This window comes from Temnothorax curvispinosus, unplaced genomic scaffold (assembly GCF_003070985.1).
Source record: "Temnothorax curvispinosus isolate PA1 unplaced genomic scaffold, ASM307098v1 QBEX01017059.1, whole genome shotgun sequence".
Taxonomy (NCBI): Eukaryota; Metazoa; Arthropoda; class Insecta; order Hymenoptera; family Formicidae; genus Temnothorax; species Temnothorax curvispinosus.
The window spans coordinates 383,420-410,258 of NW_020226839.1; the positions used below are offsets into that span (position 1 = coordinate 383,420).

The following is a 26,839-nucleotide window of genomic DNA, read 5'->3' on the forward strand; positions in this document are numbered from 1 at the left end:
CAGATCATGAATCGAAACTTTTTAAAAAATTATCTGTTGTTTGCCATTCTTAATTCCTAACGTCGGAAAATTAAGAGATTTTTGCTTTAAATTTTATAAGAATCAATCTCCTTGAAATCTTTCGTAGCATCTTGTGTTTTCAGAACAGAAATAAAAATACATAACGAAGATGTGACTCTAAACGTGTCACAATGATTATCTTCGATAATTAATTAAATATATATCAGTAAATCGTATTTATTGAAAACTAAGAATATTTTGCTTTTTTGTCCTCGCAGGGTGAAATAATTAGATTATTATATAATTATTCTTCAATATATCGGGTTCTTGAAAGACAAAGAGATAAAAGTAGCCTAAGCAACAGTCCTTTTGAAGTTTTATTTCGAGATCGCGAAACTTTTCCAACGTAGCCTACGAATTTCCCATCCTAATCACGTACACGCGCGGTAAACATCTGTCGCGCGATTTCGATATTATTTTTATACCTAAGTAAATTTGTGAAACATTGCGTAAGTCCAGCGATTAAATTGCTCTGAACAAATTAACGTCGGAGTTTCACAAAGGAGCGAATTATGTTATTGTCATCGTGTCTGTTAACGGTTGTATTTCGGTACACAATAGGCGAATTAAGATATTATAGGGAATTGATTATGTCTACAAATTCCGTGCTGTTTTTGTTACGATATGAACTGGATCCTTAAATAAATTTTCTCAAAACGATCTCCCGCTGTAATTATGTCGACGGATTAGAAGATAATTAGAATATATAAATTTTCAACTGGAATCTTCTTATTTAACAGAAATTTGATTTGATCTGAACACTTGGTTTATTTTAGAAAAAACTGTAAACGTCTACGTGGCCAAGCGATACCAGATTCTAAAGAAACGTATTTTGAAAGTTTTTAAGACGTTACTTCTTCAAACATTTGTGTTATCTTGTTATCTATTTGTGTATTGAGTCTCAGGATCTGTAGGTAGATCTTGGGATGCGAAATGTCCCATAATATATATGCCGACAGAAGTTACAGTTTACTGAAAAAATCTTTATTCTTGCATTACTGATACACATGTTGCACACTCACACGGCTACATTGTACATAGTACGATGCAACTCGCTGGCAGTATACGAGTTACAAGCCCGCGCGTCTTCACAAATTTCATTCACTCTCTCGTTCAGTCGTATATACGCATACTCACGAATTACATCTTTAACGCGCTTTGCTCCACGATTAACCGATCGTTCGATTATTACACTTAGTGGAGAAACATATAAAACAATTCGAAATAAATTAACGACGTAGTGGAGTTCAGTATGCTTATTTCGCGGGGGAAAGAAACGAGCGCAGCGTCGAAAATGCTAATAATATTGGAAAGTCGTTAAAATTGTGGAAAGAATCAAGATTTTCATCGATTTCAATTCTTTCAAAATTTGACGACTTTTCGATATTGTTAGCATACTCTCACATTTTTCTTAAAATGTACGTGAGACTTATGACGAAGACTTCTATTCCCACTGCACATTTAGCTTCAAACGCCCTCCTTAAACCTAAGTCTTAAAGTTATAGATAGTGTATACTACATATTATCTAAGTAAAACTTAGAACCAGACAGCCACTTTCAGCTAAACGTACGGCGAGAACATGATCTCGCGTGTGTACCGCGCTCAGCCTCTCGTGTATATCAAACACTTCTGTAAAGTGTTTGCTCGGAAGGCGAGTAATCAGTCTAAACCGCGAACCGAGGTGAGCGGGTCGCGAATTTGCAGTTAAAGTTCGTCCCTCATATCCTCTTCCTCGCCACCAGTGGGTGGGACACCGCCGCCCGCGCCTTGATAGAGCTTGGCGATGATCGGCTGAACGATATCGGTGAGTTCTTTCTTCTGCTTCTTGTATTCTTCTGGCTCGGTATCCTGATTGTCCTCCAACCACTTGATCTTCTCCTCGATAGCCTCCTCCATCGTAGCCTTGTCCGCGTCGCTCACCTTTGAGCCGAGTTTCTCCTTGTCAGCCAATTGGTTCTTGAGCGAGTACGCGTACGATTCGAGATCATTGCGCGCCTCTACGCGCTCCTTCAGTTTCTTATCGTCGTCGGCGAACTTCTCTGCGTCCTTGATCATCCGCTCGATGTCATCGGGCGTCAAACGATTCTGGTCGTTTGTGATGACGATCTTCTCGCGATTGCCAGTGCCCTTGTCCTCGGCCGATACTTGTAGAATACCGTTGGCGTCGATTTCAAAGGTGACCTCAATTTGTGGTATGCCACGTGGCGCCGGTGGGATGCCAGTCAGATCGAACTTGCCAAGCAGATGGTTGTCCTTGGTCATGGGACGCTCACCCTCGTATACCTGAATCGTGACAGTGTGTTGGCTGTCAGATGCCGTGGAGAAGATCTGAGATTTCTTCGTGGGAATGACTGTGTTCCTACGGAAATAAAGAATATCGTTTTACTGCAAGAACTCTTGATTCAACTCTAGTCGATAATCTAAATATTTACAGATTTAATGATAATCTTAAAGATGTGTTTTTCGTATTTACCTTGGAATGAGTTTGGTCATCACACCTCCAACAGTTTCAATACCCATGGTAAGAGGATTAACATCGAGAAGTACGATAGCATCCGTATCTTGTTCTCCAGAAAGTACACCAGCTTGTACAGCGGCACCATAAGCGACGGCTTCGTCAGGATTGATGCCTCGCGATGGTTCCTTGCCACCGAAGAATTCCTTAACCAATTGTTGAACTTTCGGGATCCTAGTCGAGCCACCAACTAAAACAATTTCGTCCACATCTTTCTTGCTCATGTCGGAATCTTCCAACACCTTTTGCACAGGCTTCAAAGTACTACGGAAGAGATCCATGTTCAGCTCCTCGAATTTGGCACGAGTCAAGGTCTCAGAGAAGTCCTCACCCTCAAAGAACGATTCAATTTCGATCCTGACCTGTAATACACAAAAGAAATAGATTAGACTGATAAAAAATAAAAATAGTAAGAAAATATTTTAAAGACGAGAATAGAAAAATTGTAGATAAAATATTTAAATATAAAAAAAAATGTGTACACACCTGGTGGCTGGCACTGAGTGCTCGTTTAGCCTTTTCGACTTCACGACGCAGCTTCTGCACAGCTCGGTTGTCCTTACGGATATCCTTGCCCTTCTTCTTCTTATACAGTTTGATGAAGTGATCCATCACACGCTGATCGAAATCTTCACCTCCCAAATGGGTGTCGCCATTAGTAGCAACGACTTCGAATACACCGTTGTCGATAGTGAGCAAACTGACGTCAAAAGTGCCGCCGCCCAGGTCAAACACCAATACATTTTTCTCGCCGTCTTTCTTATCCAAACCATACGCGATCGCAGCGGCAGTTGGCTCATTAATAATCCTCATTACGACCAGGCCAGAAATTGTTCCAGCGTCTTTGGTGGCCTGTGTAAATAAATAAGAAATTATTTTGAGGATACAAAGTTAATTTATATATAGAATTAATTTACAACACGATTTCTTCAACAGAATATGCCGAAAGATTCGAACAGAATATTAATTTGAGATTTATTGATTAATACTCATGATACTTTTCAACTTGGAGCATACGATCTTTTTGGGAGTTCAAAGACAAAACTAAAGCGTCGAAGTTATCATAGACCTCACCTGTCTTTGTGCGTCATTGAAGTAAGCCGGCACAGTAACTACCGCATGAGTGACTTTCTTGCCAAGATAAGCCTCAGCAGTCTCCTTCATCTTGCCCAATACCATAGCCGAGATCTCCTCGGGCGCAAAGACCTTTTCACCCTGGCTCGTGTCGACCTTGATATGCGGCTTATTGTTCTTCTCAATGACCGGGAATGGGAAGAATTTCACATCGTGCTGCACAGTGGGGTCCGACCACTCGCGACCGATCAATCGCTTGGCGTCGAACACAGTGTTCTCGGGATTTGTCGTCAGTTGATTCTTGGCGGCGTCGCCGATCAAACGCTCGCCGTCGCTGGTGAACGCCACGTAGGAAGGTGTGATTCGGTTACCCTGATCGTTGGCGATGATCTCTACGCGACCGTTCTTATAAACTCCAACACTGAAAAAACACGTAACATTTTACTAATTTGCCCACCAAAAAAAAAGATAATGAATTATTTTCTCTCGATAAATTATTCTTAATAACGCATCATTGTGACAATGTATACTCACCAAGAGTATGTTGTACCCAAATCGATTCCTATCACTGTACCAATATCTTCCTTTTCTTTGTCCTCTTTGGCGAGCGTGGCGACTGACAGCAGTGACAGCAGTCCCACTATCAGTAGAGCTTTGACTCCTCCCTTCATGTTGCGTACGCTTTGTATAAACTATACCTGAAGTATCAATAATCATAGGGTTAACACGTCAGTAAGATCTGAATTTTTCTTCATGAAAAACAAAGTTTATAAATTTTATTTATGAATGTAATGTCATTTAAATATCATATCTATCTTTAAATATCAATTATTAATTATTATAAGCAGTATACCAAATTAGTCAACCATAAATTTTAATATACATCTATAATTTCTTATATAACAATCCTTGATCCACCTAATTTGTATATTAGAATAAAAATTAATGTTAAAAATAAATTTTGGAGTAAACTAGGCTTGCAAAGTATCTCTATATGTCTTACATTTTTTTTTACATTACATATCATTACAATCAGATAATAATGTATCACATATAAAAATGTCTTCAGGTATCAGATCTGTATCCCTATCTCTGCTAAAAGAACAACTCCCTGGTTTTAGTGAAATCTATTCTGGAGCATTCCATTCAACAAATTAAAAAAAAAAAAGCTATCAGTAGGGTTCACGAGCCGGATGAGTTTTCGGCTCGATGAGCGAAGTCACACGTCATCCTTTCGAAGAGAGATCATTCTAGAAATTCGACGCGTCACGGAGACGCGATATCGATCAATTGCCCGTCCGTTAAATTACCGCGACTATTGACAATTTAACGAACACGTCTTTCACAATCACTCAAGAACGTGATAAGAGTTTCTACGATCGGAGATTCGTAGCGAGCGAGTCCAACGTGGCAGAAGACTCTCTCGCAGCGGTCTCCAAACGTAAGTACTAAGAAAAAAAAAAGAAGGAAAATACCGTGTCGCCCGTTGGCAAACAGGACGCGGACAAAAGGCGAAAATAACGAAAAGAGAGACCGTCGTTGATCGTCGATCGTAAAAGTGACGACTCCTTGACAGCGGGACGACGTGGAACGCCCGAGATTCCCCCGGGGGAGAACGGGAAATTCTTTCTCTCCGAGGAGACGATCGAATTCCGGTGCGCGACGTCGGCGTCGGTGCGCGGCGGCTGACTCCGACGGAGCGGAGTGCGTCTCGACGAATAACGAGTACAATTTAAAGAAAACGTGGCCCGGCTCACCGGGCACCCGGAACAGAGGTTGACTCACCAGCTGGATACGTAGTCGGCTCGCTGAACGTTTTCTCCGCGCTCCTCGGCAATCAGAGTCTCTCGCGTTATTCTCAGTGAACGGTAAAACGACGACTGACATCGGCACCGGGCTCGGGGCCGGGATATTAACGGGAGTGTTACTTCGTGGCCAACGCCGATTGGCGGACAACGCACGGCCACGGGGGAAAATCGTTGGCCACGATTCGTAGCCGCGTATACAGTTGGCCGCGCCTCATTGGTCCACGTTACGGCTGTTTACTTCCAGAACCTTCGCGAGCCGTCGCGATTCGTGGCCGGCCGATTAGATACCGCGGGTGGAACACGTGGAACGCGCCGTACCGAGCGAGCACACCGTGGCCACCGTGTGCCACACCGTGCGACGCGCCAGGGACGGATTTCGCGACGAACGTCGCGCCCGCGACATTCTTGTCAATGATGTATCGATAGCCTTTTTTGCATCACGAATAGTTGCGAATAGTATCGCGTATCGCGTCAACCTCGGTGTCGACTGCCGTCGCATCCCGGTGAAAATCCCGAGAAAGATTGCTATTAAAAATTGAAAGATTGATATTTTTAACAGCGTTTTTGCTGCAGATTCAAAAATTGACGAACTCGGAGCCTTGATAGCTCGAAGTGATAATTTTTTTTAGTGACGAGTGACAAGCACACTGTTTATCGCAGCTTATCTTATACACGTGTATGTATATTTTGTATGAAAGCGCGTATTATATTTTATTAGTTTCAAATTATTTATTCATCGATTAATCTGTAAAAAAAGTGCAGTCGTGCTTCTGCTCTGACAAATGTATAAACTAATATAAAGTATAAAAATCTTATTCCTTTGAACGTTTTCTTCAACGAAAAAAAGACGAATATTTTTGATGAAACTATCGTTTAATGTACATCTCAATAAATAAAAACTACAATAATTTGAAAAAGTAGAAAACTACGTATTAAATGAGTAAAATAAATGTATCAGCTCCTTTTTTAGTCACGCGAAGAAAGGCATTCGGATTCAACAAGAACAACTGAATCAACAGTAGATGCAAAACCGTGCTTTATAAATTGCATCACTTCTGCAGGGATGTGAAAAATCGCCGCGAACCCCGTGCAAAGACTGTAACAGAACTGTGTACATATTTACTCTTTACATATTATTATCTGTTTCGTTGATATTCACCTCAGCAGTACAAAATAAATCAGTGTTATAGAAAATATAAAAAAGATATAAAAATTGCAGCATTCGAAGATCTTTATACAGCTAATTATGATATAATTTTTGCAAAATTATGTTCAGATGTAATTATAGGAAGAATATTTAATAAATACTTTCAATAAATTAGGAAAAAAGATATTTTATTTATTTGGAGAAAATGTTTTCTAAAATATAAGACTGAACACATTATAATCGGAACACTGCAATATTTCAGTCCAAACTTCTCTATTTTTTTTTTATTTTTATACGAAGATTATAAATGCTAGAATATAGATTGAAACATTTGAAAATAACATTAAACATATATTCAGTGTCTAGTATCATTAAAAAATGATCATATAAAGTACTTATATTGAACATACATTCTTCAAAAATATTCTAATATATAACTAGATAGTTTTTTAACAAAATTGTAAACTTTTTTTATTTATACAAACATATACAATACGCAAATAATAATGTGGTACTAAAATTTCAATATTGAATAAAATAACAGTTTTCATTACTTCCCACCTTAACAATAAAAAAAGAAAAATGTAACCATAAGATATTTATAAAAATATATATAATTCTAAGTAATCATACGAATTCTTAATATTGTCTTATTGGATCTTTTATCTATTGGTACATATTGATAGTTTTTATCTATTCATCTACTGATATACGCCATATACCTATATATGTATACCTTCCAGTTACAATATCTCTAAATAATAAGAATTTTTACAAAATTACAGAAGTTTTGTATAACGTTATATGGATGAAAAACGAACAATGACGGATGGAACATGTTACTTCGTTCCGATCTGGGTTTGCACGCACCCGTGGCACCGTTTAGTCTAACGGTATCTCAGGTAGTGAATTAAATGGAACGCCTCTGTTACGCACCGCGCTACGGTATTATTTCATTGGTATTCCTACATAGAGACAAGTCTACGTGTGAATGATGAAACGTGACATCATCGTTGCATCCAAATCTTTGAATAATTAACAAAATTTGTAAAATTTATACTTAATCCATTAAGTGCGTACTTACATTAATTTCTTAAAACTTATTCTACATTCTTTTCTATAATTTAATAGTCAATTGATACTATAATAATTAGCTTAGAATTTTATGATTCAACGATCGCATAAAATTGTAATGTGCATTAGTTTTTTTGTACTGTTTTTTCTTCACGCTTAAAAGAAATAACTTGTCCACGTGATAGATTAAAATCCGAAAGAATAGAAAATAACTTGAAATGAATTATTGCTTAAGTATTCATAACAAAGGAAATCGAAAGTGACTTGAAGTAGATAATACTTACATACTAACGATAGATTAAAACATTAAAACAGGGTAGAGGGCAAAAGTGACTTTAAGTGATTCAACGCTTATTAAGTACTTATGTATGTAAATCAACAAACTGTATATTAATTAATATCTAATGAATGTAGAATTCAACCATCTGTACTAAATATAATAATATATAATTGAATTTAATTTACCATTCACCAGATAAATTAACCAAGGATCAATCTATTAGAAATATTTATATTACCAAAAGGTTTACTTTGTAATACGGTTTAAATTCGCAAATTCTGATTTATAATAATCTTCTAATATCGGGATTAGAATAATCAACTCTCATGGTTGTAAATGTTGGTGTAGTAAGAAATTTTGGGAATGATCTCTTTATCTCCATGATTGTGTCCAATATTGCCCTTTGGCCTTGTTCTAGTGCTGAGAGCTGTCCGATTATGTCGTCTAATTTATTATTAATCTCTGAATATTCGGATAGAATCTGAGTATATTGATATCATGACCTGCAGGTAGATGTGTGCCCTGAGGTTGTTTGATTTCTATTTTATGTAATGGTGTAATAACACTTGGTCCAGATATTGGATGGTCATTATCATCATCATCAGAACCATAATATTGTAATGTTTGGGTTTTGTTATCAGTCATTTTGAAATGTGTTAAAGACTTGGTACATTTGATCAATAATGCTGCTTTGTTATTACATATAGTACATAGGCCTGTAAAATTAAAGTGGTGTTGATATAGAAGATGTAAAACTACAAGAATCAATAAAAAGTACTTAAAAATAAAACTAAGTAATATAAAATATAGGTGTCTATGATAAAATAATACTTAACCATGGAAGTATTTATATTTTTAATACGATTTAAAAAAAAATTTATATATATTGATTTCTCAAATAGGTTTACTATATATTCAAATAAATACTATTTGAATATATAGTGAACGACCGTAACATAATTTGAATCATAAAATCAAGACAACTAATGAGTGAGATTAATTCCGAAAGACAGACACAAACCGAGATTGAACTAGACTGATTCTAGAGATTGACTAAAGAAAGCAGACTGATTGCGAGAAATAGATGAAAGACAGACCATGTCCAAATATAAAATAAATTATTACATACATATTCTACGTATATGTCAATTGAATAATCTACAATTTGTTTTCTTATCTTGTACTAATTTCTAATTATAACTTGCTTTTCGGTTGCAACCAATCTAAGATTAATGGCGTAAAGTACGTTATAATACAATCAGCACCCGCTCTTCTCATAGAGAGTAATATCTCATTGAGTACATTCTCTAAGTTGATCGCGCCATTCTGTGCACCGTGATACAACATAGCGTACTCTCCCGACACTTGATACACAAATATAGGATATTCTGGATGCGCATCCTTCGTATGTCGCACCACGTCCAAATAAGGCAATCCCGGCTTCACCATTAGCATATCCGCTCCCTCAGCCACATCTCTTGCCTTTGGAAAAATAAATATTCTATATATCACACATATGCATATAAATTGAAGAATACCAATTCTGTTTTCATAATGCAGAACGCAAGACAGAATAAGATCCATCAATACAATTTGAATATGGTTTTAAAGGATGAAATATTATGTCTATAAACTCTCACTCAATATCCTTCAATGATTACGGAAATATTATAATTATATAAATGCTATAATAAAGAAAAAAAATTAATAATGGGATGAAACTTACAGCAGCCCTGGCTGCTAGTCCGTTACTACCAGGAGGCAACTGATAGCATTTGCGATCGCCGAACTTTGGTGCAGACTGCGACGCGTCCCGGAAAGGCCCGTAAAGTCCTGATGCAAACTTTACAGCGTATGACAAGACCGCTACTTTATTTGAAAATCCAGCAACAGCTAAACCATGCTTTATCGCACTTATCCTACCGTCCATCATGTCAGATGGTGCAACAATTTGGGCGCCTGTAATGAATCACAAACGTTCATGAAACAAAGATTACATAATTGTACCTTAAGAACAAATTTCAGAAATGTATAATCTCATACCAGCTTTTGCATACGATACAGCAACGTCAGCGATCCGTTGGATACTGCTTGCGTTATTTATGCTACCATCATTGTTGAGAATACCACAGTGTCCGTGATTCGTATATGCGCATAAGCAAACATCACATGCTATTACTAAATTAGGGAATTTTTCTCGCAACAATGGTACAGCTTGAACAACAGGATTCCTTGTACTATCGGCGTTGCTTCCAATCTCATCCTAAAATCAAAAGCTGATCAATATTTATAATATATAGAATATATGTATAGAATTTACAATTATAGAACATATATAATTGTAATGGATTTTAATATTTATAATTCTTCTATTATAAATATTGTATTATTACAAAATCTCTCCTAATTAAATATTTTATAACATTCAATTAAAGTTATAATAAAATATTGAATTTTATACCAATTAAAGAAGTTTTATAATATACATTGTAGTTTCAGAAAGATTACATTATTGTGTTTTATGAATATTACCTTCTCAAGATGTTGCGATACGCCGAATAATAAAACAGACTGCAAACCTTTTGCAACCAGTGGTTGCAACATCTTTTCTAACTGATTAATCCCATAGCGATATACACCAGGCATGCTGTTAATTGGATCTTTAGCATTTTCTTCGTCCCTACAACCACCCATGTAAAAGTTTAATTGTACAACAAGCATAAATATATAATTGACTTAATAAATCTATGTATTTACAAATATACATAACTTGTTGATCTATGAATATTTAATAAAAACACATATATGTTTGTATATATCATCGTGATCAAATACTTACGAAACAAATATTGGATACATAAGATTATTAACAGTGATCTCAATGTTCGGTGACTGCCACTCTCGTAGGACAGGATGAAAAATTCCGCTATGAAGAGTGTGCTTAGCTGGAACTGCCGTCATTGTGCTCCAATTTCTCATCTGCTCTTAATATGTATTCACAGTAACTCTTCTTACTGAGGTACACAATTCACTTGACTTTATCAACCTGATATCTAAACAACCAATTGAACATATACATGTTATTCCAAGTAAATGACATAAACATAAACTGATTAAAAGCCAGTGTAAATGTATTGGTACATCAATTACATAAATAAGACGGTTACAAAGGACAAAAATTCCTTCACCATGTATTAGATATCTCTTTAAATCTGACAAATAATTGAGAACGTACGTGATTCTTCGTAACGATGCAATTAACTCGGGATACTGTCAATAGATTCACAAACGGAGTTGACCATTCGCGAAATTAATGCATGATGAACGTGACACACCAAAAATGTGACTTCGTGCCGCGCAAATGTGACGTAACAGGTTACAGGGTTAACATGCAAACATATCCTTCGTTCACAACAATAATTCTTATCGAAGTAAATGTGCCGAGGGTTAACGAAAATAATTAATTGTTACTCGAAAATAATTATTTTTATAACTGAGAGCGGCGGAGTTTGAAATTTTCCACGAGTTTCAAGTTTTAAGCCAGTATCACATCACGAAAATTGAGACAATCGGAAATCTCACCAATCAAAACGCAAGAATTATTTGTCCCCTTCGTTCTCTCGTCCCGTTTCGATGCCACTCCATTTTCCAATTTGATACGTGGCTTAAAAAAAAGCCACGAGAGCAACGCGGCGCATGGCGCATGGCGCATGCCTCGACCTAACCCCAACCCGACCTAGCGTAACCTAACCTAGCCTAGACGACGTCGGGAGACTCGGGGACCAGACGTGGTGATTTTTTACGGTCGCCTTTATGTCGAAGACGCGTGATACTCCGTGAAGGGTAGCGGCGTCGGAACAGCTGTCCACACCGTCGATCGTCCTCGGTCACCTGCTGCCATTCACGTAGTTCCCGCGAGGTCTTCCGAGCGCGCGGCTAGGGGTGAGATCGGGTCGCGATGACGGACGCGTCGAATTTACCGGGCGCCTCCACGGGGCAGAGGGCGATGTCGAGGATGCTGCGGCAGCGGGCCCAGGAGTTCCTCGCCTCGCGGAAGCACGCGAACAACCTGGTGGAGATAATCGGTTACTGGGACGTGAGTAGAGACACCTTTGCACACCTGTCTGCATGTTTCCTTGGAGTTAGAATTTAAGAACTCAAAGAAGTTCGTTTTCATCCGTAGGAATCCACCTGTTCGTGCCTGCTGACGATAGAGACGATGTTCGTGGAGGTGCTGAGACGCGGCGATATGTACACGGAACGTACGATAGCCCTTACAATTTCGGGTAAGATTGGACAGTGCCTGCTAGCTTGACAGATTTCTTACGTTGTTGATGTATGAAGACATGGGGACAAGAACAGTATTAAGTTCTAATGTACTAACAATTTGTGTTAGTGTGATTAAATTGATTATTAATTTAATTACGTGATGGTACTGTTCTAGCTTTAGTTAAGACTAGGTTTCAAGTCTGAAAGTAATGGTTCGTGATTTGCTAGGGTGATTAATTCTACATAAAATTCACACGAATAATATTAGGCTACCAAGATTCAGTCTTGATTGTAAATGGCTTTTTCTCTAAATTGATAGTATTGTTCCTCTGAAGTTCCAGCTGAATTTCTTGCATTTTTTTTCTCCTTGATGCCTAATTACACGTATCTCTCTCTCTCTTTTATCTTAAGAAAGTATAATATATGCAGCAAAGAACAAACTTATTATTGAGCACCATTTATGTTATACTAAAAAGATTTCTACAGATTGTATATTATATCTAAAGATTTGTATTTTAATATCATGCACGAAATAGAACCTAACCCAGAATCTCGCTATACCACCTGGCTGAGAAATTGCTACGAAGACGTCTGGAAGAAGATACTAGCATCTATGGAGAAGAATCGGTCGACTATTCAACTGCAAGCCCTTACCACTGCGATGAAGCTGATGGCGGAAGAGGGTAAAGCGCCAATGGAGCCGCACGATAATCCAGGATATCACTTTCCTCTACATCGTTTAAAGCTTATCCTCATGACTCTACTCTCTCCCGAAAAGGATAATACTAATTTAATATCGAGATTCCAAGAGATCACCGGATACCCTGACGTTTTATATTATACGTGGAGATGCCTGCCCTCTCTTACACCGAAAAAGCCACCGAATGAAGTTTATACTAAGAATCTTTTGGAACTTATAGATAAAATACCACTGCCAAGAGAAGAAAAAGGTATGTCCTTTTTTTGGAAATTTAAACTGCTTTTGAACTGTTATATAAAATTATTATGCAATGTCGCAAACTGTAGACATATAAAGCGATTAGTTAACTACTCTGAACTATTATATAAAATAATCCGTCGCAATTATATGCTTCTTATATGATTGTATTTATTTAACGATTCACTTATGCAATGTCGCAAACTGTAGACATACAAGGTGATTAGTTAACTACTTATCGCTGCTAATAAGTTTCCGGATATTCTAATGCTCAACTTCCTGGTCTCTTTAATTCTTAATTTAATAGATGCTTAGATTCTTATTCTGTTTACAAATGGTAAATACAATTCCAAATTTTTTTTGTTGTATATTTCAGCATCTGAAATGTCGGACAATAGAGAACTTTTGTGTGGACCGCAACAAGGTAATAATACAATCTACATTATCGCCGTTCACATTTTTACATTTTTATTAACGTATCTTAAATTTTTTGACAAGATGCTGCATTTACATGGGATCAATCAAACGTTAAACGCGCCCTAAACAAGGTCTGGGCTTGCATTATGCACTGGGACGTGCAGTCCAGACTAACGCCGCAGTTACACAAACAGCTGCTGATAGTTTTGTTGGAACGAGTCATGCCGCATTTAGAAAAACCAGTACTGTTAACCAATTTTTTGATGGACTCCCTGGACGCGGACGGTCCTATCGGTGTACTCGCGCTGCAAGGCGTATTCATACTCGTCACCAAACACAATTTAGAATATCCAAACATTTTCACCAAACTGTATTCGATGTTCGAGCCTGAGATCTTTCACACGAAATACAAGGCTCGTCTATTCTACCTGTCCGATCTGTTTCTCAGCTCGACGTAAGTATATTACACTTTCGATAGAATCGTATATATCTCTAGTGTGTTGTGGAAGTTATAGAAGTCAAGAATAAAACGAAGAATCATATTTGCTATTACGTAAAATTATTTGAAAACTCGATTCCTCTTTTCAGACATCTACCGGAAGCATTAGTAGCGGCGTTCGCGAAGCGACTTGCGCGTCTAACATTGGTCGTGCCACCGGAGGACATCCTAATAATCCTGCTTTTCGTGGGCAACCTGTTGCTTCGACATCCAGGGCTGAAGAGGCTGATAGATCACCCGCAAGGCGGCGAGGTCCCCTCGAACGCGAGTACTGGAGCGGGCGATCCATTTCTCATGGAAGAGCGCGATCCATTGCTGAGCAACGCATTGTTAAGCAGCCTCTGGGAAATCCGGGCATTGCAGTGGCATATTCTACCGAGTATTGCAACCGCTGCGCGTTTTATTCACGAGCCGCTGCCTTCGATTGAATATGACATGGCATCGGCATTAGAACGTACTGGTGGCCATCTTTTCGAGAGCGAACTGAAGAACAAAGTCAAAGACATCATGCTGACGTTTGAGAGACCAAACTCTATGGCGCTGCCAAAGGGAGAGAAATTGTTGCAATATTGGCAGCTCACGCATTGATCCTGTATGCGGCGTGATCACGACGCCGAGAGTGCAATACATCGTGAAAAAAGGGCCGTCATTGTCGATGTCATCGACGAGATTATGAGCCGAGGATGACACTCGTGTTTCAGGTGAAGAATAAAGACTTTTTGTGTTTTATATGGCATATCTATACGACGAGGAAAACGATACAGCGTAATTTTTCTGTGGCGTTGAGCATATACGTTTAAAATATTTAAATAAATTTGTGTATAATCTTATCGATCGCGATACGGAACAAGAAAAAACTGCATATTTGCTTTTTACTGTTTATATCAGTTACTGTTTATGTCAGTATGTAAATTGATAGCTTATGTATCTTACGCATAAATTATGTGCAAGTGCGTAACGCTGACTCTTATTTAACTCTTTCGCTGCTCTTTATCATTTCGTTATGAATTATCATTGTGCGGTAAGTTTCTTTGAACTTTGCTTAAATAGAATAAGAATTCATGGCAGTTTAACATATCATTTTCTATATCTTGCACATGTGTAAAAAAGAAAACACAAATATAAGTCTGTGATTGCAGTTGATTAATTTTTCTTTCTCGACTTAAAAACATTTTATTTCAGTATCAATAGACAATTTACAAAAAAAAAATGTAATTATTTGTGTTTATTTTTATAGTTAACAAAAGATAACTGTAATCTGTATGTACATAAACGAAAAATCTCGTATCATTTTTCATTGTGTAATACGTGCAACTCAGCTTATTTTATTTTTGGGATCAAAAATTTGAGTTATAAAAATAACATTTATATATATCTGTAAATATATTCTATATATTGTAGATCTATATATACTTGCAAATATACAAGGTGTTTTAAAAGGTTACTGCCAAACTTAAGGAGCGTAGAGAGGTCAAAATAAAACAAATTTTTATTAAGGTTTTGTTAAGAATTACGTGAGATATATGGGATATTTGAGAGAGTGCAGAGTTCTGTCTGACGATACAATGCTTGCATTGAACGTGGAACGTCGCCAATTCGAACATCTTTTGTAAATTCAGTTTGCAAGCTAATGTAATCCTTAACAAACCTTAATAAAAACCTTAAAACACAAAATAAAGCTAGTGGAAGAGTAGCAAATTACGATTATTTTGGTATATTGGTATATTATCCAAGTTCCATACATTTAAAGGCCTGATTCGGGATTGCTTCGGAGAACATAGGTTCCTAATCGAAGGTTGTTCTATCTTGACCTTTCTATACGCTCCTTAAGTTTGGCTTCTTAAGTAACCTTTTGAAATGCCTTGTATATAAATGTTATAATTTCTTTCGACAATTATTTATAAATAATAAAAAACTCGCGTGTTTACATTAAAATATTGAGTTGAACCTGAAATAAGCTAACATGTTAACTGAGATCATTGAGTCGAAGCTGAAATAAACTAACGTGCTAACTCATTTATTTGCCATATATAAAAATAGAATTTATATAGTTATATATCAATTTCAATTCTTCGAAAACGAACTTCTGGTCGGTGCAGCGAAAGAGTTGAAGTTACTAATCCTTCCTGATATTATAAAGAAATGGATAACTGATAAACGTCTAATCCTAAAGATAATTTGCATAATTTGCAAAATCCGTAACTCTGCCGGTTATCGAATACAACGTTCTCGAATAGTGACTTTTTTGTATGCGCGAACATATGAGGTAATAAACTGAGATATTTTAATTTAACAGATAATTCTAATTTACTTTTACGATATAAAACTGTTGATATACAAAGCTTCGTATTCCCAACACATAGGTAAGCACGATTCAATTGTAATTTTGAATGTAATCTATTCGGTAACCTATATTTCTCATATAACGTATATTTTCGTCATTAGCCTTCTTTGATATGTCATAATTCTGTATATTTGCGCTTCATTCATATTGTCTCTTATATGTATATACAAACGCTTTTATGTACATCAGTAAATCGATAAGTTATTATTATTACAGTATCCATTATGTATGATGTCGCTTTGTGTCCAATACCTGAAAAAACCATAATAAAACGGGTTGTTAATTTTGATTTAATTGTATTGTTTATTTAGTTGATAACGGAACTATCAATTTATGTGATCATTTTTCAAATATTGTACATATTTTACACGCAATTCGAAATCAGGACTGGAAGCAAAAGCAACAATTTCCAGTGTAATACAATATCTTGCTATGGAGCTATATAACCTTTATCTATACAATAACGAATATTGTATAAAATTAATGTTTATGATCTTCAAAATTTTTAAGAGTAAAACTGCAAGATATTAATCTAATTTTAATGCCATTACCGCACCGCGAGCTGATAGCGGGGATTGCTCTTTATATTAGAAAAATATTTTCTCACAAACGCACTTTTTTATGGTATCTTTCATGCTCTGGTATGTATTCTTACTTTTAAAAAAATTTTTTTTGAACAAAGGTGGAGTTAAAAAGCTCTCACCTGGACTAATAGTCGCCATTCGTCCTCGTTCAGAGCATGCTTTATCTTCACGAGGACATTCGCTGGTATGTTGGAAGGCACCGAAGTCTGTGCGGTATTCGGCGTGGTAGGCACATATTGCACCTGCAACAGTTGTGACACCGTAGGTCTTGCTTTCGGGTCGTGCTGGAGGCACTTCCGCATTACGTCGATTAGAATAGGCGGCGCGCGTTCACAACTCTGACGATCCTCACTGTTTGTCGTGGCCGGGAACGAAATGTTCGGTTTCGGATTAGTTATAGCGTTTACCTTTGCCCACTGAGAACGTATATGGTGGAAAGGCGTGTACCCATACACCAAACTGTACAAGATACATCCTAATGACCATACGTCTGATTTGAAACTTATCTGTCGGAAGAGAAAAACATGGAACTTCTGAGCCACTCTCGCTTTTCAGTTTATGAATCTTCAATCCTTTCGATTTTTAATATCAAGTTATAAACTTTTAATTCAGTTATTCATTTAAATAAGTTATAATTTCGATTTAATTATAACTTCAGTGACATTCTACTGTATCTATAGTCATCTTCTCGAAATGTGTTTCCTTGAATAATCATTAAAAAAATGCATCTATTATGAGTTATTATTTATTTCGTCTTACCTTATATTTAACATTGTGCGTAGGCGAATCGGAGTTTCCACCAATGTCCATTAAGGCTTCAGGACTAATGTAATTTAACGTTCCAATCGGATTATTTTTTACAACGGATGTCATGTCCGAATTTATACTGGAGGCAATTCCGAAATCTATTAATTTGAGTCGACCTCGTACTAATAAAAAGTTCCCTGGTTTCAAATCTGAATGTATGACTCCTAAACACAAAGATATATTTTGTCATAGGAAAGATATAATTTTGTCATAGGATAATTATATACGCGCAATTAGGTATGTTATTTTTACCATTATCGTGTATGTGTTTTACAGCCGTAAGCATTTCAGTCCAATAATACAGAATCATCGTGAGAGAAATTTGCTTCTCTTGGGACATAGATTTTAAGAGTCGACTGAGATCGGTATCACCCATTTCCATTACCACATAAACCATAGAGTCTTTGATTTGACTGAAATAATCAAGTAAAATTAACGAGAATCCGTGAGAGGCAAATACTTCGTTAATATCCATCCATCAACTACCACTAACATCTCTCAAAAATGTTTTTATAGCAAGATATTGTTACCTTTGAATATTTGCAATGTCGCAATATATACTCACTAGTCGAACATTTTGACAACACAGGGTGCCTGTAACTTATGCAGCATGGAAATCTCATCCAAGCAGCCTTGGGCCGAGTCTTTGTCCATTTTGCTCAGGTCAACGCATTTGATGGCGCGTAACTCACCGCAGGATGTATTCTGCACTCGCAGAACCTCGCCGCTCATTCCGCGGCCGAGGGAGCCTAGGATCGTGTACTCTGTATCTTTTACGATTAATGTTTTGCCTTGCCGTTGTGGGGGAATGCTCGACGGTACGGTGAACTGCACGTTTGCCATTTTATCAATTATATTTATTTGTGGGATCTCCTTGGGTTGTCTATCGCGGACTGAGTAATGCGGATTCTTGCAGTCCGCATTCGGAATGACGTTATGCTCCCCGCTGTACTTCCGAGAATCTTGTATTAATTTTATGTCCGTATTGGAACCGATTATCATCTGTTTGCCTTCATTTTTATTTTGCACAGTCTTTCTACTATTTCCCAACATATCAAACTGTTTATTCTCCTTCACTTCCTCGATAGGTTTCCCCAATTTCAAATCTGAATGTAATGACAACTTAACGCATAACAAAACACGATCATATAATAATTTAGATTTAGTTACATGTAATTTGATGCATTGTAACACTTACCATTATCGTAATTTGTTTCTGTCTGTACTAATTTTATATCCGATAGTCCAATCGTCTTTCTAGTTCTATCTTCCTCTGGTTGGGGCTCAGATGTAACGTTTTTTGCCTCGGTGCGTGTGTGCAACAAAAGCGGCTTTGATTCCAAAGAATGAGCCAAGGAATCACCGTGCATCAATGTAGCATCTGTTAAAGGTCGCCTTACATTTTTGGCATCCATTCCAAAGTATCTAAATAATGAAATTCAAAAATTAATATTTTCTGCGACTATTCAAATCTCTATGAAAGAATAATTTTATTTTAGATACAAAGAACAATGAAAATCAAATCCTAAACAAAAATCTTATTTTTCATAATAATTAGTCTCAGTTGCAAATTAGTAATATTTGAGTTAAATATATTTTGTTCATGAAATTAAGCAGAGAAATAGTCTTATTGTTAAAAAAATAAATTAAACATTGTTTATTTCTAATGCATGGATTGTAAAATATAGAATATAATATAAACCTCAAAGAATCCGGTTTTTCCATGATAGGTGTGCGAATTGCATTCCTAGACATTTGCACATGGTCCCTCGCAATAAAGCTCTTGCCTTCCATCGGTGTATTATGATACCAACTGGACTGGAATATCGTGGAAGGAGTTTGAACTTGATTCTTGTTCAGGTCGCCAGATAGTTTGCTCTGCGGAGTTTGAAACAGCTGCTTGTGTGATATGCACGGATTCGGATGCGCACTGACTTGCACGTGCTTTAACGGAGTTTCCGAGGTCAAGCGATTAATCACGGTTAACGACTTGCTCGCTTCGTTCAGCGAGGGTGTGCTGAATTCCGTACGGACTGTATTTTTCGCCGGTGTATACTTCTCATTCGCTTCGTATTTCGTCATATTCTTCTGTGAACTATATCTTGCGGGATGCATCAGGTTTTCAGATGTCTGAGAAGTGCAGGTGGCAGATTCCGACAGAGAGTTCGGAACCTTGTGAGATTCCTCCTCAACATCTTTATTTGCCTGCTCGGTAAAACCATACGTGTTTTTATATCGTTGGTCATCCTTGTTCAGATTCAGTTCGCTATTTCTTAATAATATCTTATTATCCACCGATGTATTATATACGGATCCTTCCTTTCTTTTATTTAATATATCTGACATGTAGGCATTTTCGTGGTGCACCTGATTGCTGTTTATTGGTTGCAGATTCTTATTCGTATCGAGCTTCGTGTTATAATCCCCTTTATAAACCGAGAGCGATGGCGGAGGTAATGCTATATTCGCTGAGCGATTATGAACAGTGTCCACCTGACTCCTCGAAGCAAACGTTTCACTGTGAGATTCCTGTGTTTTTTCTTCGTATTTAGAGCTATAAATTTCTGGTTTATTCGAATCGTTTACATCGCTGACTTTACGTTGTTCCCTATCAGTTGCAAAGTCTATTTCTCTTTGTACAGAAGGAGTGTTGGTCACAACTTCAAGAGTCTCTTTTGGCAATGTGCACGTAGTTTTCAAAACTCCATCCGTCGGCGACTCAATCGATGAGGAATTGATGCGTGATTTAGGCATCAATTCCTGAACAACAAGCGTTTCCTGTAGGACATCTTCGGAAGAATCGTCTTGCAGCAGAGGCTCCTCAAAATCCGACTCTTCCTCAGATTGATGGGGTTTCTCCTCGGTCTCATCATCATCATCGTCCTCATCGCTTTCACACAAATGCAGAAGCGCCTTGAGACGTACTGGCTGAGACTTTGGGAGCGTAACACTCTGTGTTAACAATCTGCCGGCGCTTATGTTATCAAAACTGTATCTGTTGTTTGTCGTAAGATCCGACATTATCAAGAGACTTCTGAGACAATCTTCACTGATCTATGAAAAGAAGATGATATGTTTATACAATATCCATGAATTACGATCAGTTACAGCTGTTTCATGAAAAAACATAACTATGACAAACATGAAACATCAGAAATTACTACCACTTGCAATAATTGTGGATTTTATTGTGGGAATTTTATTAGAAACATTTGGCGTAAAATAAAATAGAGTTGATAAATTATTAACGGAAATTTGAAGATATTATTCACATCCATAATTCTTTTATAAATCATTTTTTTTGAACTATGATAATGATATCATATATAAGAACATTATATATACATTTCTTAATATTGATATATTATTTTAGTTACTAAAAAATCTCTTATTTTGAATATGTACAACAAAATAACTGAGAAAAACAATAAAGAAATAAGAGCTTTTTGGACTTGTATACCAAGTAATTATTAATATTATACAGAAACAGCTTCTTTATAAAATAACATACAAATGATAATGATAAATATATCACGATTTTTGTATAAGATCTTGAGACATTAAGACTCAATTAACTATATTTTTAATATAGCTCTACCTTAAGATATCTATAAAACTCTTGGGAATTTTACAAGACAATGCATATAGCACACAAGTTACACATGTGTGTCATTATTTTTTACTATTATGTGAAGCCAAGCATCTTCTCAGATAAAACCTGAATACATAATATATTTGTAAAAATTAATATGCAATTTTCTATATGATTCCTTATTTACTTATAAATTGCAAAGGAATGATAGTACCAAAACAACCCATGCATGCTACAGAAATCACATAAATCATCTCATTACAGATACAAACCTATTAATTCATATCTTACGTGAAAAACTTTAATTTCATATAATGTAGTCAAACTTTTACTGTTTAAGAATTACTATCTGGTAAAGGACCCCGCAACGGTCATGGGGGGTTTTGGCTCCCAGTCAAATTTGATAATAATGTAGGATAATGTAGTTCATAACATGCTGATAAAAATTGTCCATAGGCACCAAGCCCAAAAATGGACAGTTTCCGAGATAAAAGGCATTAAAGAGTGGAAAAATGAGAATTTCAGGTTTCAGCTAATGGCAGTTTGCAACAGGCTGAATGCCATGCTTTCACTAAAACATTTACTTGATTGCTGGATGAATTATACTTATGCACAGTATGCGTGTTGACATAGTCAAGTCAATGATCAAACCATATGTAATACGTCATTGCATCGAATGACATGTATGCAACATATATAGCAAGCAAGAATCATTTACTTATTTAATGTTAATCTTTGCAATGTATGAAAAGTACAATAATAACTGTAATTTACAAGTCGGTTTAGTAGTATTATATTGTACTTTTCATACATTGCAAAAATTAACATTAAATAAGTAAATGATTCTTGCTTGCTATATACGTTGCATACATGTCATTTGATGCAATGACATTATATTACATATGGTTTGATTATTGACTTGACCATGTGAACACGCATACTGTGCATAAGTATAATTCATCCAGCAATCAAGTAAATGTTTTAGTGAAAGCATGGCATTCAGTCTATTGCAAACTGCCATTAGCTGAAACCTGAAATTCTCATTTTTCCACTCTTTAATGCCTTATATCTCAGAAACTGTCCATTTTTGGGCTTGGTGCCTATGGACACTTTTTATCAGCATGTTATGAACTACATTATCCTACATTATTGTCAAATTTGACTGGGAGCCAAAACCCCCCATGACCGTTGCGGGGTCCTTTATACAAAAATGTTCTTACTGAAAGTTTTTATCATACAATTTATTGGATAATACATGTACATTAAGTATTAGAGATAAATAAGAAATTATATTTAAAAAATCCGTATATTAGAAAAATATTTATTGTTGCGCAAACGACGTAACTGTGATTGTCATTATGAGAACCCAGATCATATAAGAAGAGGTAATTTTTTATTACAACTTTTCCTCTGCCTTTCTTTCACTCTCTTTTTGTCTCTGTAAGATGGATTTCCAGTTGGCCATAAGCTTCTCCGGAGTATAAATAATTACCTGAGAAGGAGTTTGTGTGGTGTTTCACGCGCGTTAAGAGCCCATCGACACGTTCGATGTCAAGCCTATATATTCCTCGCTCCTCAGTAGTCGGTCGGTCCCGCGATTGCCCGCGATCTAAGCACGCAGAGCCGAGAGAATTAGGTTGACCGGGAGCGGACCAAGCACGCATCTGTCAAACTGAGCAGTCTCCGTAGATCGTTCCGAATCGTCGGCGTCAGTCGGCAGAAGGTACACTATGCACGCGCATCGCGAGCTCGTCAGCGCGCAACACAAGGATGTTGTTTACACCCGTGGTTTTATCCCCGTGCGTTACGCGCCATCACCCCCTTCGTGCCATCGCCTTTCAAACTTGGACTGACTCGGACGTCCTCGACTACCGGTCGGCCGCGATCACGTCATGGCGTTTGAATTCGCAAGCGCGGCGCCCATTGGTCGGTAATCTAGGGACAATTTGGCGGCAGAGCGCGAGGGGACGATATTAGGACTATTTCAGGAACACCGCGTTTGGCGGGACACGCGAATGTGAATTCTGTTGCGTTTTTATGTTATTTGTATATATACTATAATATAATAATGATATTATAATGATATTAATATATTACTATAATATTTATTATATTATTATATAAATATATTATAATAAAATTATATTGTTATATTATAATAATGTATAATTTAGTTATTATAATTATATTATTTGCACTTAGTTATCAGATTACATATATGTCACTGATAATTTATTTTTAATAACAAAACTAAAAGAGTAAGCTTAAATTGAATTATTTATCGAATTATCCACGCGTGCTTGTTAATAAGTTTCTGATTAATAGCTGTCTTTTTTTTTACAGTTTTGATAATAGCAAATTTTTTTTTATTTTAAACTTTAACGTAAAATATTTTATTGTTAATTTCGATCACGATTGGTTCGCTGATTGGTTGACGTCTAGGGAATTTTCGGACTTACACCATTATTGCTAACGCACTAAAATTAATATTTTCAAATGTCCTCCATTTAAACAAGCTGGTACTATTAAACTCATGTAATTAAGTCAATAGCGGATACAAAAGCAATAAAACTTAAGCAATAAGCGAATCGACCGATCACAGCTGAGACGCTATTAGTAGTTCTATACAAATTAAAAATTAATTGTATTTATACGATATATAGATTGCGAACAAATATACTGATAAAATAATTTGTCTATGTAAAGACAATAAACATGTGGTAATAGGAATTAATTAAATTACGTACTTATGCGAAACCACTTTCAATTGAATTTGTCGTCTAAAAGAAAAAAGCGTGTAAATAAATCATATTTTAATTAAAGTGGAAATACAATACAACAGTTTTCCTTAATACCAAGTAATTTAAAGATATGAAATCTATTCGAATTATCCGACTTGAAACTTCGTCGCTTCACAAACTGATTTGTACTGATAATACAAAATAAAGAGATGCTATCAGTAGTTTTGTTGCTGCATAAAAATCGTACATAGAATTTTATCTAATCGCAGAATTGTCAACTCCCATCCGATGCTAAGTGTCCATAAAAATGTCTCGGGAACTGTGATAGAAACCGAAATTGTCGACTTTAGTCCTCTTCTCTCTCATTGGGAAATGCACAGTCTTCGTTTCTGAGAACCTTCCTCCCGCCTCTCTGAAATATTGTCTCGCGCTCAACGGTTTTTGTTGAAAAGTAAATTATCTCCATTACCTACGCAATTATTATGTTACTAAATCGTTTCTGTCACAGTTCGCGCGCACAAATTACTCGGCGATTAAATTAAGTTACACTTAACAGCTATTCTCCTTTATACATTATTCCTCGTCTTGAAAAGAACCAACGTGAACCCGGTACCATTCGCTTCTTCGACCTTCCCAGGAAGTCCGCTCCTGCACATGTTTAGGAACTACTTGGCAGCAAATATGATGACACAAGCGATTCGTACAAAACGGGTATATGTTCTATTTATAATCATCATCTCTTTTCTTATTTACGATCTAGTAATTATTCTAAGCGTGTTTTCCTTCTCCTCCCCTCTATCTTTTAATGAATAATGCTCAAAGTTTCTATACAAACATATTGGTTCTTCACGAAAACGACTGTTGCTACAATTTAAATTAACATGACAATGATTCACATGACGAAACTAAACGCTCGCCCCCTCCCCCCTCTCTCTTTTCCTCTTTTTCTCTTCTCTTCGTACAATGTCAGAAACGAATTCAAAAACGTCAAGACAATGAACGAATCGAAAGAGTTATGATGAGCAGCTTCAAAGAACGTGTCCCTCTTGCGCGGCAACGTATTGAGGAAACAGAGATATAAAAAATATTTTATTTAAATCTTTAAGGACGAAATTAGGAATTGCGAGTAATGAAAGGAAGTATTCTAGGCTACTCCGAAGATAATTTTAACGTTTCCCGTTGTTATAGTTGAGGGTCCGTAATGGTGCTTTGAACGTGGACGCAGATTGTTGTTGGATCTGATATGCTACAGGATGAATTTTAAAGCCGTATAATCTGAAAAATAGAAATTATCTCTTAACTTTCAAATGTCGTACTCTATACACGCGAAAAATTCAGTTTTAGACATTAAGAATAAGTTTCAGATGTTAATAATGTTAAAACATTAATTTATATATATGTTAATTTTATATAAATCTTTAATATAAATACTATATGAATACATGCTGCATTTGCTTTGATTAAATAAATATAATGTAAAACTTGCTGTAGGCAAATGTATATATATGGAAAACCAGGAATTAATGTTAATCATCAGTTAACCACATCTCTATCATTTATTTAATGATCATTTTAACTTTCTTTCATGCAAACACAATAATGATAAACATTTGAAAATAAATCACTAAAAGATTGAATATAATATCAAGAAAAATAAATGAATTTTTACCCATTCTAGATTGATAGAATTTACAGAAAAATGTAGAATTTTCAAATATTTGTATAAAATAACATCAAAGTCTATTTAATTAATCTATTTATATATTTGAATAATCAATTTATTGTATAAATCAAAAGACACGGTAGTGTAATGCGAAGCGAGACACCGCACCGTGACTTTTTTACGCGACACGAAGAGTTGCGAGTACCCGAGATTTTGTATAATTTTAACTATAATTTTAATATAAAATAATAAAAAATTCAATGCTTCTTAGAATTTCTGACTCGAAGACAGTATTTTGAACATTGATCTTTTTTTTACGCCATGCAATTTAGTTACTCTATTAATTACTCCACTATTAAAAATACTTATCACACGTGTATAATCTGATACACACACATTAATGTATAATCACTGATACTTACCTAGGTACAAATTGATTTGCCGCACGTTTTGGTCTATATTCAGGATGGACCATGAACAACATATGTGGAAATCCCGTTCCAAAATACGCTCCGTCAGTGTGATGATGTCTCGAGCTCTTCGGTGTATAAACGTCCATGCACTTAGGACAGTAGCTCTTGACCATTGCTTCGCCAGGAACGTCACTAAGTCCTAGCGGCAACATCGGCTGGGATTCACAATAAACTCGCGGACAGTGACCGAAATCGCCCGCTTGATATTTCTCGATCATCTGAGCAATGCCACGATTGGTAAGTATGTAACGCGCGTGGATGAGACCGTAAAGCATCTCCGCAGCTTGCTCGATCAAGTCTGATTGGTTTGGATTGTCATCCAGATCATCGTCTAGCAAAGAAAAAGTTGAACGACAAATGTTAGAAATAGTCATATTTAGCGTATATCACGTCTCTTTCTGTCAATTTATTTGATACACTTAACAAGATAAATTGACAATTCAGTTCAACGACTTACCAGGTTCAAGATCAAGAATCATATCTAATGCCTGACGATAATGTGGTACTTGTTCATTCAGTCCCGTTAAATTGAATTTATCTTGAATATAGTCCTC

General features: G+C 36.4%; 5 protein-coding genes and 1 long non-coding RNA gene across 8 annotated transcripts; 2 read left to right on the forward strand and 4 right to left on the reverse strand.

Moving 5' to 3' along the window:
• Positions 1–1,022: 1,022 nt before the first annotated feature.
• Positions 1,023–5,543, reverse strand: LOC112467208 (endoplasmic reticulum chaperone BiP). Its single transcript, XM_025035714.1, has 6 exons — positions 5,436–5,543; positions 4,185–4,348; positions 3,651–4,071; positions 3,063–3,428; positions 2,535–2,938; positions 1,023–2,420 (listed from the first exon to the last, which is right to left on the reverse strand). Exons 2-6 carry the CDS (start codon positions 4,319–4,321, stop codon positions 1,766–1,768), a joined length of 1,983 nt encoding a protein of 660 aa, XP_024891482.1. The 5' UTR covers positions 4,322–4,348; positions 5,436–5,543; the 3' UTR covers positions 1,023–1,765.
• Positions 5,544–5,676: 133 nt separating this feature from the next.
• On the forward strand, positions 5,677–8,787 carry LOC112467210. The gene is made up of 3 exons (XR_003042223.1): positions 5,677–6,134; positions 6,429–6,569; positions 7,391–8,787. It is a non-coding gene; the product is annotated as an uncharacterized LOC112467210 (long non-coding RNA).
• A 37-nt stretch (positions 8,788–8,824) lies between these two features.
• On the reverse strand, positions 8,825–11,622 carry LOC112467201 (delta-aminolevulinic acid dehydratase). 2 transcript variants are annotated; one of them, XM_025035699.1, is made up of 6 exons: positions 11,542–11,622; positions 10,799–11,012; positions 10,492–10,639; positions 10,003–10,222; positions 9,686–9,918; positions 8,825–9,441 (listed from the first exon to the last, which is right to left on the reverse strand). In XM_025035699.1, the coding sequence occupies exons 2-6, from the start codon at positions 10,936–10,938 to the stop codon at positions 9,154–9,156; spliced, it is 1,029 nt and encodes a 342-aa protein (XP_024891467.1). In that variant the 5' UTR covers positions 10,939–11,012; positions 11,542–11,622; the 3' UTR covers positions 8,825–9,153. The 2 variants fall into 2 exon arrangements, with proteins under 2 accessions (XP_024891467.1, XP_024891466.1); XM_025035698.1 differs by lacking the exon at positions 11,542–11,622 and adding an exon at positions 11,195–11,532.
• Positions 11,623–11,708: 86 nt separating this feature from the next.
• LOC112467200 (nucleolar complex protein 4 homolog B) lies at positions 11,709–16,719 on the forward strand. The gene is made up of 6 exons (XM_025035697.1): positions 11,709–12,055; positions 12,143–12,245; positions 12,765–13,178; positions 13,542–13,589; positions 13,664–14,036; positions 14,171–16,719. Exons 1-6 carry the CDS (start codon positions 11,918–11,920, stop codon positions 14,667–14,669), a joined length of 1,575 nt encoding a protein of 524 aa, XP_024891465.1. The 5' UTR covers positions 11,709–11,917; the 3' UTR covers positions 14,670–16,719.
• On the reverse strand, positions 16,591–21,518 carry LOC112467199 (serine/threonine-protein kinase MPS1). Of its 2 annotated transcripts, XM_025035696.1 has the most exons (8): positions 21,415–21,518; positions 19,519–20,870; positions 19,015–19,241; positions 18,382–18,922; positions 18,069–18,229; positions 17,769–17,980; positions 17,129–17,515; positions 16,648–16,677 (listed from the first exon to the last, which is right to left on the reverse strand). In XM_025035696.1, exons 2-8 carry the CDS (start codon positions 20,835–20,837, stop codon positions 16,648–16,650), a joined length of 2,877 nt encoding a protein of 958 aa, XP_024891464.1. In that variant the 5' UTR covers positions 20,838–20,870; positions 21,415–21,518. The 2 variants fall into 2 exon arrangements, with proteins under 2 accessions (XP_024891463.1, XP_024891464.1); XM_025035695.1 differs by lacking the exon at positions 21,415–21,518 and having other exon boundaries at positions 16,591–16,677; positions 19,519–20,837.
• A 2,688-nt stretch (positions 21,519–24,206) lies between these two features.
• On the reverse strand, positions 24,207–26,833 carry LOC112467205 (casein kinase II subunit beta). The gene is made up of 3 exons (XM_025035703.1): positions 26,743–26,833; positions 26,235–26,616; positions 24,207–25,424 (listed from the first exon to the last, which is right to left on the reverse strand). The coding sequence occupies exons 1-3, from the start codon at positions 26,762–26,764 to the stop codon at positions 25,316–25,318; spliced, it is 513 nt and encodes a 170-aa protein (XP_024891471.1). The 5' UTR covers positions 26,765–26,833; the 3' UTR covers positions 24,207–25,315.
• Positions 26,834–26,839: the final 6 nt, after the last annotated feature.